Source organism: Chroicocephalus ridibundus, chromosome 3 (genome assembly GCF_963924245.1).
Source record: "Chroicocephalus ridibundus chromosome 3, bChrRid1.1, whole genome shotgun sequence".
Lineage (NCBI taxonomy): Eukaryota > Metazoa > Chordata > Aves > Charadriiformes > Laridae > Chroicocephalus > Chroicocephalus ridibundus.
This window is the reverse complement of record NC_086286.1, coordinates 46,506,882-46,524,166: the sequence shown is the minus strand read 5'-3', so window position 1 is coordinate 46,524,166 and position 17,285 is coordinate 46,506,882. Positions and strand designations below refer to the sequence as shown.

General features: G+C 40.2%; 1 protein-coding gene across 4 annotated transcripts; it reads right to left on the bottom strand.

Annotated features, from left to right (window-relative positions):
* Positions 1–35: 35 nt before the first annotated feature.
* Positions 36–15,785, bottom strand: GNG4 (G protein subunit gamma 4). Of its 4 annotated transcripts, none has more exons than XM_063331021.1 (3): positions 15,482–15,785; positions 8,338–8,443; positions 36–1,261 (listed from the first exon to the last, which is right to left on the bottom strand). In XM_063331021.1, the coding sequence occupies exons 2-3, from the start codon at positions 8,431–8,433 to the stop codon at positions 1,133–1,135; spliced, it is 225 nt and encodes a 74-aa protein (XP_063187091.1). In that variant the 5' UTR covers positions 8,434–8,443; positions 15,482–15,785; the 3' UTR covers positions 36–1,132. The 4 variants fall into 4 exon arrangements, with proteins under 4 accessions (XP_063187091.1, XP_063187092.1, XP_063187094.1 ...); XM_063331022.1 differs by lacking the exon at positions 15,482–15,785 and adding an exon at positions 15,221–15,347; XM_063331024.1 differs by lacking the exon at positions 15,482–15,785 and adding an exon at positions 15,060–15,341.
* Positions 15,786–17,285: the final 1,500 nt, after the last annotated feature.

Genomic DNA, 17,285 nt, shown 5'->3' with positions numbered 1-17,285 from the left:
TTTTTAAAACAAGTCAATGGTATAACAGTTGCTTCCATCAGATGCCTTGATTGAGCTTAATTTTACTTAATAAAGACCACAGATCAGTCATATTTCATACCTCATGTCTTTTCCTCTCGCTGCACTTTAAACAAAGTCAAAACAAAAAACCTCCCAGAACCTCCACAAATTACTTGCTGGTAACTTATCTCATGAATAATCTGTGGCTTCAAAATATAAAAACTTAATGGCTGTTGATGGCACAGTGGTCTCGCTGCGTATTCTAGAACAAACATTTCATTTACCATTACTCTCCATCCCCACAAAGCCTTGCTCTCATGGGCAAAAGTATGTAGAGAGCTGCTTGGAAAGTGTAATCCCCCGCCCTGTACTGATTAGGGCAGATTTACACCCTCCACTAAGACCCTCAGGAACAGCTGACATATTACAGTTCAGTTTACTTTCTAAAATAATTTAGATCATTATAATTCAAAACAAGATACAAGCAGCCGTGTTTTTCTGCAGTTTTATTAATGCAGTCCTGGTGTGTAACTATACATCTTCATTTTGCTTGTAGTTACAATGTTGCTTTACAGCAAGATTGTTTCTGTAGTCAAGTTTATTACAGTCTTCACAAAACATATTTATAAACACCACTTACTGTATAAGACTGATTGTTCCAAACATCGTAAATCACTGGCATTTTTTCCTAAATAGTGCTTCTTGAGGAAAGGTCACACTACTCCTTTTAGATAAAAATTTGCAAAAGCAAGTGAATTAAATTCACCTTCCAAAGAAAGTAAGAATGTTAAAAATAGCTTCAGAATCGGTATGACTCATTTAGGTCTCAGAAAAATCTATGACTGGCAAAGATATCTACAATTTGATATTGTACTCAATACTTTCATTAAGACCAGAAGAATCTTTCTGAAGAACTGAAATTAAACTTGTACATTGGTCTGAAAGACAAGGATTACCTTGAATTTTTTAGGATTTGTTTCTTTTTTTTTTTTTTACCAGAAAATGTACTACCTTCTAAAAATATTGTAGTTATAGGCTAAGTATTGATATCTGAAGAGAAAAATGCTAAAACTAAAAGCATGCAACACAGGTACCAAATTGTAGCAGAAGACATTTTTAATTGAAAACTGACTCAAAGGATAGTACAAAAGAGTTTCTTCTCCCTAAAGGGATTTTCAGATGCAGGCACAGGAATAATTAGGGGATCTTCTCCAATATGAGCATCACAATATGCCAATAAATCTGCTGCAGCCTTGGATACCTAATAGAAGAGAAGAGAGAACTACTGTAACACTTAATTCTGAACCAATCAGCATTGCATAAATATTCTTCATATAACATATGATAAGGGAGGCTATCATAAAAGAGATCCTTTGGATTACTAGAGCCCGTAACTCTGAATTTGCTCTTAGTAGGGCTAGTAATCCTTATATACATTTTATTTAACATAGTGACAGGAGATGGTATCAATTTATATGAGTTGTGTTCAGCTGTTCCTCTCCATCAGAAGGAAGGTCAGGAGCATACACTCATTAAAACATGTATATGCTAATGGCCCATAAGCAATAGGGATTCTCCTTGAAGCGTGCATTTCTGTAGAGCCTGCCTGCTTCAGCTCTTATTCCCAGGCATTACAGCAGCAAGGCTGTAGGGTTTTCCACAAACACTCTCTCTACCGTTTGCTCCTCTGGATGCAAAACAAACAAACAAGGAAAAAGTTCTTTAGGCACATGATCAAGGGATTAAAAAGAGATAATAAATCAGAAGCAAAACTTGATCATCATGTCTCATACCTCTCATTTAAGCTAAATATTGCTCTTTTCAATGAAGTCAGACTAACATCTTCTGCTTAGCAAGTTCTTATAAGTAGTACTTTATTCATAGCATTAATTTAAACTTGAGCATTACCTCAAGTGCTTTTATACTTCTAAAATGAACAATTCTGAAGTCTACAAATTCAGAACGTTGGTTTATGCTTACTGAAAAGTCCTACAGAAATGTAACTGGAAGAAATGTGCTGGCATACAAGATACTTTGCATGAAGTGAAAAATGAAATATTAAACCATTTCAGCTGTAGCTGAAACCAGCTTTGTGCCATAAGAATATTGGTGACATTAGGCCACTGTGACTCATTTATTTTTTCAAGAATTTAAAATGTACATATGAAATATTTTTGTTCTGCTCGGTTAACAAGATATTTACAACTATCTCTCTCTCTTTGCTTTGTTTAATTACCGTGTTTTCAATATTATGATAGAGTTGAGAAAGTGAGACAGGAAGTCTTTACAAAAAAGCCTTTTCTCTGAGCACCATGACAGTTTCTCCAGAGTCAAACACTGAGGTCAGCATGTTTGCACAACTATAGTAAAGAAGAAAAGCAAATTGGATTTCTGGTATTTTTCTAGCAGGTGTGTCATCACTTTTAGCTTTAGCTTCCCCACACTCTGCTTGCTTTGGCATGAGTCCAGCCTGTAGTAGGTTTCAGACTAGACCTATGAAGTCAATGGGTGTTGAATGAGGATTTACCTGAAATTTAAATTAACTTCTGGAAGAAAATAACTGACTTTTTATTTTTTAAATATCCACCAAAACATGGCTTTGTAGAATGCTTAAACCCATGAAGTACCTATGGTTGGCATTCCAGCATAGACTGTCCTCCTAGCAGAGGCAGAAAGGGCATTTAGGTTACCCAAAATTAGTTTGCCTTTGAATTGGGCTGTAAGACAAAAGGGTGGGCAAAGACACTGCACATGAACAACCGATTGCTGGGCCAATGCAGAGCGGAAGACTGAGCACTAAACTGAGCAGATCAGCAGAGATATTCAGAAGGACCAGTGCTTCTCAAAAGAGAAGCAGGTCAAATAGGAATCTGTGGAAAATGACAGACTTTGAGTACAAAGAAAGGACTGTAGTTATTTTAAGATATACTTCAATTAATTACTTGCTTAAGCACTGACAAAAGAATGAGGCTTAGGGTGGGAGAGCACTGTCTTGAGTAGACGTGTAGAACTGTAATGGCCAAACACAAAACTTAGGAATCCTATCATGTTCCCAATTTTCATTTAAATTTACTTGTAAACTTTTAAAAAGCAGATTCTCCAAAGAGAGACACAATGTAGACAAACTATGAAATTCCTATCAAGCCCAAGAAAGATCAAAAGACAGCAAACATACTCTTCTTTGTTAATGACCTACACTATACTTCAGCAAAGTATAAGCTAGCATAGAGTGCACCCACAAAAGAGGAGGTTAGCATGTTTCCAGTAACATTAGGAGGAACGTATCACCACAACATTTTGGAGAAGTACTTTCAAGTAATGACAATCACCAGTACATTCATAACTACCTAACATACACATTTTTACTTTTCTTTTGTCCTTCAAGCTCAGCAGTGTCTCTCAAATTAAGGCAGTTCTGTGCTCTAATTAATTTATTAGCTGCTCCTGAACTCTTGCATTCAAACAGAGAAAGTCAAACTCAGAGCCACAGGTGCCTACAAAAAGCTCAATGACATTTTCAGTGCTATGTCATAAAAAGCATTACTGCCATAAAACCTAAAGGAGAGCTACTCTAATTCTCTGGGTCCCAGAGACAGGGTTTATTAATGATGCCCAGCACGTTTCATCTTCCATTATTAAGCTACTGAGTAAGTTATTTTGTTCATGAAACCAACAATCTTTTGAAGTAGACTGACCCTACAGGAGCAGAGAACCAATGCTGGACTTCAACAGACTGACCTTCCCATAGCTATCTTGTTTGTTTCACGTATGGATAAGCAGCATCAGCCCGAGTATATTGCTTTTCGTTCAATGGAAGAGAAGTACAATTTCAATCATCACTCTTAGAAGAAATAAACCCAGTAATATAATTTTCTGTTTCTCTACCTATTACTGTGCTTTGACTTCATGTAACAATAAAAAGGATTTTCACTAGCAAAAGCACAACATACATTTTTGAATCTAACTTGTCCTCTAATGTGCTGGTAGGAATGCCAAATATCATGAAGCAGAGCACTTTATTCAACATCACAGTGTTTAATTCACAAATTAGTTTGCTTTTAGACAAACCATAACACATAGTACAATTTAGTAGCAAACAAACCTGCAAAAAGGAACTGAGGAACATGATCACATCTCAGCACATTATCACTAACTAAACTTCCCAGCCTGTACTAGGCCATGTATTTTCATCCTTTAAAAAAATAAAAGGTTTGGAGAGGAGAAAGCCTCCCATTGGGACTACAGTGGTTACAAAACTGAATTATGGCCATTTCTTCACTTAAACTGGAGTAACTCAGGCTCATGCAGTGGAATGATGACCATTTGCTAAGGGGAGCTGCTAGCTGATTCTCATTCTAGGAGCGATGAAAACATCGGTTCCTGCGGCTATGAGCAGTGTTGGCAAAGTCAGAACTGTGGCCAAAAAAAGAGCAAAATACAGTGTTGCCTCCAGCAAGTTTCCTGCTCAGCATTATTATTCAGAACAACAGTGGTGGAAGACCTCTGCACTGAGCATCACATTAAGGCTACAGCAGAGACGGCTGCTTTAGCCTATGTCAGCATGCAGAGGTTGCCTAATGGCCAATACTGTGGTTTGTTACTATACAAAATAATGTGCTCATCATCCTATTTGTGTCACGGAGGAAGCGAAATGAAGGCCACTCTATCATAGCTTTTACTCACCTTTAGGTTTATTTGTAGATGAATGCTGCTGGACAATTCCAGAATAGCTTTTATCAAGAATTAAAATAAATGCATGCAATTTGAATATTCAAATTAAGTTAGCACATTTATCATTTCAGCTCTCCTACGCAATACAGCTTGGTCTGCAGATTCAAAGTGATTTATACATACTGCAGGAGTGGCTAAAGAAAAAGATCAGACTCCAGTTTGATTGATGAATTCTAACAGAAAGTCAACATTTCATTTTTTTTAATCTTTTAAAGTGCATAGATAGAGCCGATGGAGAATATATGTATCACACCGCTCTCACATTTTATACAATTATTTTTATGCTGTGTAGTGAAAAATACATCTGGTTGTCAAATTACCAAAATAAAAAAAAAAACACAAACAAACAAAACCCTAAAAACCCAACAACAAAATACTCAACCCTCATAACCCTCATGCTTTAAAGAATTAGTCTCAGGAGGAGTGTGGAATTTTACCATTATATTTCAGAACAACAGAGGTGATAAAACTAGCCAAAGTTAGAACATAATCCTGTTAGCTGCACTAATAATTATAAGCTTCAATGACAGGGCAAAATGCTGCAATTACTATGTCATCTGTCTTGTCATGGATTGTGACTAATTACCATCCTTGCTATGACACCCACTCTGCTTATCCGTTACATCTAAAACAAAGAGATTCACACGCATTTATTGGCAATGCCACTGCTTATCTCCCAACACTATTCAGAAACAGTTAGGAATATTTTCTACCTTCTTAAGAAAAAAGAAAATGGAGTAATAACTGATACCCCACGATTCTTAAATGTCAGAATACTCCTTCTTGCTTTTCTGCTTGCAAAGAGAAGACTAAATAGTGCTTTATACTGGGGACAACTGTGATAAAGCACCAATATTATCTTTGCCTTTTCAACTTTACTGCTAGCATCTTTGGAAGACATATTATTCTACTAGTCATGAGGCCACTGATCATCTGATTTCATTTGATGTTTCTTAGCTTGAAATCTGCACTTCCTGCTTTCTATTGACTTCTCCATTGTAATTCTAGCCGTCCCCTCTGTGGGGACTAAGACAGGTTCAATTTGCGATCCTTCTGGGATTCTTATGGTTTACAAAAACCCACCACAGTAATACTTCTTCCAACTACCGATCAATACACCAATAACTTCATCCTCCCCTTTTAAATTGTCCTGTTTCTTTCACACCTCAACAGTGAGTTGTCTTTGTGGAATCTCAAAACACTGCATTGCTTGCTGCTCTGACTGGTTATAGGACTTGATTTTTAAATCAGCTGAAAAATCCGTAACACAGCATGGAATGGGCAATTATCAACATACTTCTAACTACAAGATTTTAATTGAGCCGACCTAACTCTCGCTGGTTACAGCATCTACTATGCAAGGAAAAGAAAATGCCTTTGTAGGAGAAAAATGAGCTGGAACTTCTGATTTCCTAGTCAATAATGCAGGCACCTTGAAAATTTCCTTGTTAATGTTAACAATGTGGTCTTGTCTATTATAGGAATAACCACTTGGTTATAGCTACTTGCAAACCAGTGCTTAATTAAATTATTTGGAAAGCAGTGATCTTCTGTTAAATGTGCCTAACTAGTTTAAGCAAATGCAAAACACCAGAGAAAAAGGAAGTAAGTTCATTTCTCTACCTTTACAGCTATGATCTGGGAACTCAAAATCTCCTGTTGAAACCACTTGAAAGTCTCTTGGTAAAATCTGACTACACTGAAAAACACACTTAACTGTTTCCAAGAATAAAAGGCAAAGCAGATCTTGAGGGAATAAAAAGCCAGCCAATCTCTTCTCACAATCCTTTTTATAATTGTTCAAAGAGGATCTAGAAATTAAGTCAACCTTTTTCAAATCATAGTTGGTTTATGTTAGTATAGGAACTCTCAGAATATTGAAACACATTAGATTTTCTTTGGTGCCTTTTTGGTCCCAAGCTGTTTTGAAAGGTGAAATAATTGCACCCTCAAGCTATCTGGTTTTTAGGTCTGCCACAGTTGCTAATAACCGTGTTCTTTTTAATTAAACTAACTGTAAAAATAACCTATGTCTTTCTTACATATGTAATTAAAAACTTTATACATCTAACTAATGAAGCTATCTGCGTAACTGACTAACAACATGGTATGTGACAGTTATCACTGATTTTATAAAAACAACTTTAAGACAATCTACTAAGTATCAACAATTTCAAATTCCAATAAACCGGGCCATATTTTTCCAAGCCTTTCCTCTGCCGCTCGTGCGCACCCACTCCTTCTTCTCCGTTTTGTTGTTTGTGCAGCTGCAATACAACCTGAATCAGGAAACTAACCGCATTGAACACTGAAAAGGCAGATCTTTCCTTACTGAGGGAAACAGAAATACCTGTCCCTGTGAACAAGCATCTACTATGTGATGAATTTGTCAAGACATTATACACGACAGAAACTATAGCTATGCAAATTCAGTGATCTTACAAGACGTTGCTATAAACTGCAACAAAATGAAACAAGTGAAATTTGTATTTTCATATAAGCAAGATGTGAAATGCATTAATATTTCTGAATTATAAATACTAATCAGTGAGTTTATGATCTGATACTATTTTAAAATTGTAATTATATACTATTGCTTCCATGCTGACTACATGCAGGATTTCAGCACACAGGATGGATGGACAAACAGACTGAGTTAAGACTACGTGAAGAATTTAATGTACGACATTTCTAAACTCTCTTACTGAGTTTGTTACCTCAGTTACAGCTTTTAACAACTCAGTTACAGTTGTCTGTAGAAAAACTGATCATTTAAATGCATTCCTTTTTCTAGTCTTTCCATCTCTAAACTCTTCTCACTTGTAGAAGCTGGATTTTTCATCCAAATAATTATTCCCTATTTTCAGAGGCAGAGAAAGAGAGAGCGCGCATGCATGCACAAAAGACATCAGCACTGCTTTCTTAAAACTTTTTATGGCATTATTAGTTTTTAGGCATTCGATTTATTCACAAAATTTTAGACTTGTAAAAATGCAGAATGACAGGGAGGAATAATCCCACAGGCTTTTCTGGTTAAAAACGTTGAGAACCTCTGTTTAATCATGCTTTTAGTTAAAACATTTAATCCACATACATTTAGAGGCATGATAAAACCAAGTCTTCACATTTGAAGAATCATAACTGAACATTGCAATCATACATATTTTTTGTGCAATGACATCTGTGCTAAAACAAATGAAAGCAATTAATCTCATCATTATTCAAAACTATATCAATATCTTAAAGATTTATTCCAGTTCTTAAAGGACAGCTTACCCTACCACTGAGAAACCTGAGCTGCGCTTATATTCAGCAACAGGTGAAAAAGAATGTGCATCTGCCAGCTGATTTTAAATATTCCACAAAACACCATTTTAACAGAGGTAAACGGCGCTCATACAGAAGCAGAAGAGAAGCCAGTCTGTGAAAATTGCTTCACTAAAGCCAAGCAGTTAGTACGTAACTAATTCACCGTACCGAATACTGTTTCGTAGCTCAACACAGAATTTTGATTTCAGCTGATCGAGTCTTTCTGCAATATTAAAGGGAGTCTGTACCACAAACTAGTGAGTGAATTCAAAATATCAACAATAAGTCTAAGTTTACCTTCATCCTATCCATGTATGCTTCCATTTTTAATTGCTCCACAGCTTTCCTGGCTTGAGATATATTGGTTGTACTGTTTGACACTAGTTCCTTCATTTTGTTTTTCCTAGAAGAGACAAAGTTGAGTCAATTTAAAAGCAAAGATAGCAAATACAGCTAATAGTGAGAAGACAGTTATCTGAAATCTAACCAACCCTCGCCCACCACATTGACACTGCTAGGCTGCAGGTCACAAATACAAATCAGACACCTTTTATATCTGTTCTCTTGTTCAATAGCACCTCATTGCATTACATATTTGTGTCCTCAACTGCCAGTATTCAGTCTGAATTCTGCAAACAACATACAAACGCAGAGTACATGGCCATTATTTCAGTGTAGAAATGGTTGCCCTGTGTTCAGATTGCCAACGCAGAACAGTTGTTCACAGCCCTTGCAGCCATTGCACAGTTTGGCTCCACACCCCAGTTACACCTAGTAACGTGAAAACAAATCCAGAAACGCCCACAATGGAAATGAATGCCGCACTGCTCTCATCAAGCACCAGAAAGAGCGACGTTTTAAGACAGAGAACAAGTCACAACTCTGACTATAGATTTAAGGAGTTTAGGAATGAAGTAACATACTAAGAAGAAATAACACAGTGGTTTCCAACTCCCTGCTTACACATCTCCAGTGAAGTCTAAAGATGACTAAAAACCAGGAGAGTATACTATACAGTACAGGAATGCATTATTTTCAAGAGATCTGCAGCCCTTGGGAAGGGACATCTAATTACGGTACGTCAGTGTTTGGTTTTCTTGCATTGTTACTCCCTGACGGCTTAAGGGTAAGTCAACCTTGTTATCGTGCAGTTCTCAGCACTGTCATCAGATTAGTCAAGATGACTACATTCAAACCTTGAATAAACTTACAACGTGTATGCCCTAGGTGGTCTGCATGTTAGGAGACCTTGTGCTGGCACCATTATGCAGCGCTGGTCCAGCACAAGTAATAGTTACTATCTTGAAGTCCCTGGAAGTTGGGCTAAGCCCACGTGGAAAGAATAGGCTACAGATGACCTAGACAGGTCCTGGACTAGTTATGCTACCTAGTAAGGCTAGGTGCTGAGGTTTCAATCAGCCAAAACACTCAGGTATGGTCCTGTATACATGGCATGCCACAAGCGGCACCTGAAGCAAGATTAGTCTAGCACTAAGTGTTAGAAACCAATACAAAGTTAGGCAATGCAAAGGACACACGGTGTGAGAAGCAGGTGGGACACAGGAGAAAACACACAAAAGGAGGCATTGCTGCCGAAAGAGTTTCAGGCTCAAGTCTTTCAAAATTAATACTTCCAGCTTATATCTAGACAAGAAGTGAACACCTAAAACTACACAAATTTGCGTTCTTGAACCTCAAGAGCTTACCTGATCCAGACGCTGCGATATGAGATACAAAGAGGAAATTAAGTAGGACACAGGAAATGCTCTTGTAAAAATAATTGTATATGCAATGTCGTAAGCATTTTACAGTTGATAGAAGTACACAAGCCAGAGCACAAAGAGAATGGAGGAATAACTTTTTAACTGCTTTGATTTCTCAAAACACAGATGTTCAAAGACAAGGCAAAGATAGCGGTTTCTTCTCAAGTTCTACAAATACAATGGTGAACCACGCTCAACGCATATCCGAAGAAGCAAAACAATCTTCTTCAGCACTTGTATAAGTCTAGGAAGGGGAAATGCTACCTTAAAATATATTAATTGTGCCAAATAAAACAAGAGCTTTAATATATGCCAACAAAGAACAGGTTTTCTGTACACATGTGTGTCATTCAAATGGAACACAAGTTTCCTCCTTGCATGCACTCCTATGAACTGAAGTCGTGTCAGAACACAGCAGCTTTTTTTGTTGTTGCTGTCTTTGTCTTTGTTTACAATCTTTTAACTTGTATTCCTCACAAGGCACAGGATTAAATGCATGTGGAGGAACTGGATTCGCATAAAATGCCATGTACGGTACAAAACACCACAACTAACCGAACGATTTTCAGGTGTGTTTTGACTTGCAGTGGACAAGCAGAAAGGACACGAGACATTCACAAGAGCAGGAGGTTTTGAATTACAGCTCATCTCTGGACTTTTTTGTTTGACCCAACCCCCTAGCTTTTAAGTCTTGAGATATCCATTAAGATAAGAATAACCACATTTATCTTTGTTTACAAAATGATACCCCCATATGTATGAATCATTTAAATTTTGTTATCATCTCCACAGCTAGATTACTAATGACCACAGAGCCAAAAAAGTCGAAGCTAAATAAAGTCACAGAGACATTTCTACATTTGCCACAGCCCAAGTCCAGAGGCAAATTAGAAATTTAATTTTGAATAATACATCTAAATAAAACTGAATTAAGCAATCAAAACTCCATGAACAGTCCCAAGAATTCCAGATCTCCCAAGCTTTTCTGGCAATTCATTCACTCAAACTGTAAAAGTTACAAACATTAGAGCTAGACAATTTGAACTGCCACTTCCTGTGAAGAAGTTGGCAAGAACACCGTTTCTAGTACTTGCAACTAGTTTTTAAGTATCTACTGAATAAGAGTTTGAGTTAAGACCACAACGGAATTTTGAAAAGGCTATTAGGCACAAAAATTATTTAAAAATCCAAACCATGTTTCCAAAACAATGCCACAAACACAGCATGTCCTTAACTATATTCTGAAACAGCAAATGGGGGAAAATTTAAAAAAGAACACATGTATCCTCTCTGGTAAACTATTTCCCAATATCAGAAAACAATCAGAATAAAAGGTTTCATAAAAAGAACTTTAAAAAAGAAAAAAGTCTGGTACTAGGTGTTTCAGTCACTGGTGAAAATTTCTACTTGTCCTGAGTAAGAGGTTTATCTATACTCTGAAGCACAAACATTTGTTCTGTTCCAAATCCTGCTCCTACCCTGGCCTTTACACACATTTAAATATTTAACTACTGTATTTCTCGAAGTGCCTGGCATCCATTTAAGTATCTCATCTCTTTTTTTCATATAGACAGTTCTGGTTCCAGAACTTCATAAGATGGATTTCTCCCATTTCACTTACCAAGCTGCATACACGTTTGCCTTCTCTCACTCTCTGCAAATACAGTACATATTTGCGCATTAGTTAAGACCCTATTACATAGGAAGTGATGTTGACAATGAGAATTGTACTCATTTTCAAACCAGGCTGCGATGAACTGGTCCTCTTTGCAGACAAAGCTTTGGCTATGACCTGGTTTGGCTCTCCTTAGGACCTGTGATATTCTTTATTAACCTTAAGTTTAATACTCTTTAATGAAATAATATTGTTACTTAGAAATAAAGCTCTGGAGAGAAAAGAAATTTTAATAACAGGAGAGTCTATTACACACCCTCTCCCTGAATGACCATCCCCTGGAACGTGAGGAAGCCTCCTCCTTCAGTGACCCTCTCATGGGATCTCTCTTGGTGTTTCCTTGAAGGCTGCAGCCTAACAAATGGCTCCAACCCTCTCTCCTACAACAACTCCTTTTAAACAGCCAAGTGTTCTCAAGGCCTTTTGACCCTGGGAAGGCACAATTAGCTTTGTATTGTATCTGGGGGGCAGTCTACAGGATCATAGAACCTGGAAAGGGCCTTTAAAGGTCATCTAGTCCAACCCCCCTGCAATGAGCAGGGACATCTTCACTAGATCAGGTTGCTCAGAGCCCCGTCCAACCTGACCTTAAATGTTTCCAGGGATGGGGCATCTACCACCACCTCTCGACAACCTGGTCCAGTGTTTCACCACCCTCAGAGTATATTTAGTTTAAATCTACCCTCTTTTAGTTTAAAACCATTACCCCTTGTCCTATCACAACAGGCCCTACTAAAATGTTTGTCCTCATCTTTCCTCTAGACCCCCTTTAGGTACGGGAAGGCTGCTCTAAGCTTCTCCCAGGAGCCTTCTCTTCTTCAGGCTGAATAATCCCAACCCTCTCGGCCTGTCCTCATAGCTCCAGCTCCAGCCCTCTGATCATTTTTGTGTCCCTTCTCTGGGCCTGCTCTAACAGGTTCTTGTCCTTCTTAAATTGGGGGCCCCAGAACTGGATGCTGTACTCCAGGTGGGGTCTCATGAGAGTGGAGTAGAGGGGCAGAATCACCTCCCTCAACCTGCTGGCCATGCTGCTTTTGATGCTCAAAAGGAATAACTTGTCCCCATCTTTTAAATTACCTTAAAAGCCTTGAACTAGAAACTACTCAGCTGGGTTCACTAATGGTCATTCCTGGTTATTTTTCCAGCAGCCCCCTATCAGGTTAGATCAATACACAGGTACACAAGTCCTGATAATCACCGTAGTTACAGTAACTATGTTAGTGATCAGTCTACGTGCAGTCTACATGTTACTGATGCATGCCAGCGGACCTAGATTATATAGGAGCTCATTTATCCAGCGTATTTTTATGCAGCGCGCTGAGCTCATTAATCTAGTCTCTGTGACTCTTTTCTTAAGGGGAACGCTGATCACGTTAACAAAGAATATTGACAGCAGCTACATGGCCTTTTTCAGCCAAGTAGTTTCTGCTGACTGGCACACCGCGCTAGCCAGCCGTTTCCTAAAGCATTGCTCCTGAAAGCTGCAGAGCGACAGCCTCCCAGCCAGCTGAATTTTCTGGGGGTTTGGTGTTTTTTACCTCCCATGAACTTCATCTTTTTTCTGGCTGAAGTTAACTCATTTGTGACAAAGATCTTAATCTCCAGGGCTCATAAAAATGCTGGTGAAGAGCAACTTTTCTTTATTTGTTTTTAGAATAGATTAGATCGTACCCAACAGCACTTCAAAGGCCAACTTATCTTACGATAACCCAGGGAGTTGCATAAATATTTGCAGGTACAGCTTGACCTTGCATAGGGGTAAGGAGTGCAACGTTTACCAAGCTTTATATATAAATACTTGTTAGTAAAATGCAGAAAAAGTCTGAAATTTTGAACTACATAGAAGCAAAATATAATTTTCAAGCTCTTCAGCACAGATTTCTACAACCAATAAGGATGAAAAGCTGCACTGCAAATGTCGCCCCCCTCCACTTCCAAGTACAAGCTTAAAACGCCATACTAAAAGAGTGACCTGTAAAATTCAATCTCAAAAGCCCTTAACCCAATTGTTGTCTTCTGTTTTCTTTCAGCAATCTAAAGGGATGGACCTGAAATCACTACAGTAGAGAACCTCGGGTTCACGACTCTGGAGAACACCTTCCACACAAACTCTGTACTTCTTGGACCATGCAGTGCAATAGAAAAGTTAATCCAATCATGTAACTAAATCCCAGTGACATTAGTGGGAATCAACCCTGAATAACGACCTGCAAATCACATTCCAAATTGTGGAAAGATCCCCACATATCATTATCCACTTGCAAACACACCAGGAATATAAACAGCAAAATTTACAGCCTCACAGCTGTTTGACGCCAAACTGGCATATCAAAGGAATTTCGGGGGAAGGAGAAAAAAACAAAAAAAGAAAATGGGGAGGGGGGGAGAAAAAAAGGAAAGAAAAAAGGGTGAGAGAAAAAAAAAAGGAATTCTACAGTTGCTATTTAGGTAAGAGAAACTTAAGAAATACCCCTGCACTAAGAGCACTAGCTATCTGAGATAGCATCACTGTCCACACAACACAGGTAAATTCCCCTTCATCTGCAGGGCACAAAGGGCATAGGAACAACTGCCCCTGCTATCTCAGTTCTTATTCCAAGATTTATCACACCTGATGTAGCTCTGTAAAAAGAGAGGGAGGCTCAGGAATCCTTTTGCTTTCTCTATCTCATGGCTGCACAATGAAATAATAGAAAGTTACTACAATTTTATATTCCATCCACTAAGGAGAAGCTTAGTAGTTCAAGCACAAGTTATTAGATTAAAGGCAAGACTATTGTTCACAATAAGGAAAAAATATAATTTTCATTCCATAAATATGGTGACTTCAAAAATAACTGCTGATCATGTAACTGCAAAACAAACTTCAACAGCCCAGTTTTTGTCTAACACAGGTACTACACCCAGTCCAACTGTCAAGTTCAAAAAATTCTTGCCACCATGCCCAAATCTTCGATCCAAAAAATATCATCTCGCTTCTCAACGTTTAAAAATCCAAGGAAACAATGGCTGAACCAATGTGACATTTCACAACGACAATCCCTTTACACAATATGTTTATCATCAGCATACAGGTTATGTGCAAGTAGTCCCAGCAAACCATCAAAGCTCCAGAAAGCCTGAGACAGAAAGATGAGACCTACCTACTATTTCACCTCTTCAGATAACTTTAAAAGATAGTTGTGACCTTTTAAAGGAATGCATGGGGAAGTTTGATTATTCCACTTAAATCCTGTTCAAAATGAATTTGAACTGAATTGTAACATATTAAAGTAGAGAAAACGCCTCCGAGAAGCCTGTCACCTTACTACCTGCAGGACAGAAACGTTTTTCAAGTTGTTATTCCCAGTTTTCTGTCTCGCTGCACTATCTTTAGCGTTTAGCTGTGCAGCAGCTGACGGCCCCGCACACTAACAATTACCGCCGGCAGCAGCTGGGCAGTAAGATTTATCCCTCCACCAGTGCGAACCAGCCGGCAGGAAAAGCAGCCACTTTCTTGCGCCTTCACACCCGCCAGCTGACGGCAGAGGCACAAGCTCGCTGGGCAGAGACCCCGCATCACCGCCCGCGGAAAGAGGTACCTGGGCTCCAAGCAGATCTTTCGGAGAAGGACGATTTCCCTCCCCTCCCCTCCGAAGACAACGACGGCGGCACCCAAAGCCCGAAGCCGACTTTTGAGGACAATCGGGTAACTCCACAAGGCACGGCCACCCCACCGCCGGCGGAGCGCGACGTTGTTTACCCACAGCCAACGGAGGCAGCCGCGGGTTTCCCAGGACACCAGAACCGTCGCGGCGAAGGAGAAATCCCCGCACGGAAGCGCCGCTACCCGCCCGCCGGGCTGGCACCCCGGCCAGGGCCGACCCGACCCGACCCGCCCCGCCCTGCGCACCGCCCGCCGCCGCCGGTGCAGCGGCCCTCACCCCGCCTCGCCCTACACGCCGCCTTCCCCCCGCCTCCCGCGCAGCTGCGGGGTCTCGCCCGGCGCCGCCGGGGCACTCACCGTGCGGAGGCGGCGGCAGGCAGGCAGGGAGGCTGCTGGCAGCCCGGCTCGGCGCCCGGCGGCGGCACATGGCCGGCGCTGACGGGCGGGGCGGGGCGGCCGCGGCCAACGGCTGCCACCGCCCTCGCGCCTCCCGCGGCGCGGGCCTCCACGCGCGGCGGGCGCGGCCGTTAACAGCCCGTGGAGCGCGGGGCGGGAAAGCGGGTTTGGCCGTGAGGGACGCTTGAGACGCCGGCAGGGCTCCGCACCCCGCGCCGTCCTGTCCCGCCTTCCAGCGTTACCTTCCTCCGTCCCGAGCAGCGGCACCCGGCAGCAGCGCGCTGGCGAGCGCTTGCTTCCTTTGTACCGCTGCAGCCGCCTACTGACCCGGTTCCGGCAGGCGACAGGGATCGAACGGTCACCCAGGTATCTCTGAAACATCGAACGGGCAAAGCCCGTACGACACCACGGTTTTGGGTAAGAGCCCACACTGCCTGCCCCTTCCTCACACCGAACGAAGGAACGATAAAGTTAAAGTTAAAAAAAAAGCCCATTGTGAAAATAAAGGAACCACTGTGGAAAAGAGGCCTCTAAGACCTTGTCAAAGCTAGTATGTCAGAATAAAGGGATACAGCTTTATAGGTCGATTTTTAGATACTTCTCCCTTACAACTTTGAGAGTCTATAATAAAGGTCAGTGGCAGTTAACCTGCCAATTAACATTTTTAACTGAAAAAGCACCATCCAGGAGCACCATCACCAAAATCTCATTAATTTTGTTCCCTAATAAGGTGGCTGCTCCTTCTGGAAAGATGCACTTTTGTCACCCTTTTCTCTTACCTGGCTATCAGCACTTTTTCTCATTCCATCTTAACAGAGCAGAAGCATTTTCAAGTCACGTTTATTTTTTTATACAAAAGAGAACAGTGAAGAGCCCTGTTGTTAAAGGTGCTTTGGAGCAAGGGCAGCCTCGTCAAAGACTGAGTCACTGGCTTTTTTGGGCTGTGGCTTGGGAGAAGTAAATGCAGCAGGAAGAAGGTAAACATTACTGAATATAAATAGGTAAGTTTATAGGCTTACCTTAGCTAGAGTTCCAGACACTTGTTGGGAAACTTCACTGGCCCGCACTGCTGCTGTTTGATTCACATTTAATTGTATTATTGTTCTACAAAAGACTCTATTTACCAGACAAAGGATTTACATGCTATTAGACAAAGAGCACTTACTAGACAGTTCAAATAATCAATCACCACTGATTTACACAGTATTTTTACCAATGTATTCTAACAATTTTATTCTTTAAGCTAAAATATAAGGGTGGAAATGGTTGTTTTAAAATGTGTTTTCATCATATATTATATAGACATGTTTTCCTTTTAGTCTGCAGAAACTCACATGTTCCACCACAATCAGGAGTCCCCTACCAGAGTTGGCCTATAGACCTTGATTGCAACACCTACCATGAATTTCTGTTCCTTGAATCTACATGAACTAGCCCCTAATGAGGCTTATATGGGCCTTACTCAATTGCATTAGAGTATGTGGATTTTCTAAATATTTTTTTTCTGGGAATGCTGGCTCAAAGCTGGAAACAGTGAGCAAGCTCATGTTTTTATGCAGCTACTTTATGCTGGGTTGCCCTGGATAGCTACATCAGACTAGTCACGTACAGGTCTTAATCCCCTTTCAAAAGTGACCAGCCCAAATTGTGAAATACGCACCACAGCCTATTACAGAAATCCAGATGCAAAATCAGTGGTTTTATGACCCTACTCCAGAGCAGTAATGGCAAGTAAATCTCTACACAGAGGTCATTTGTCAGTAGT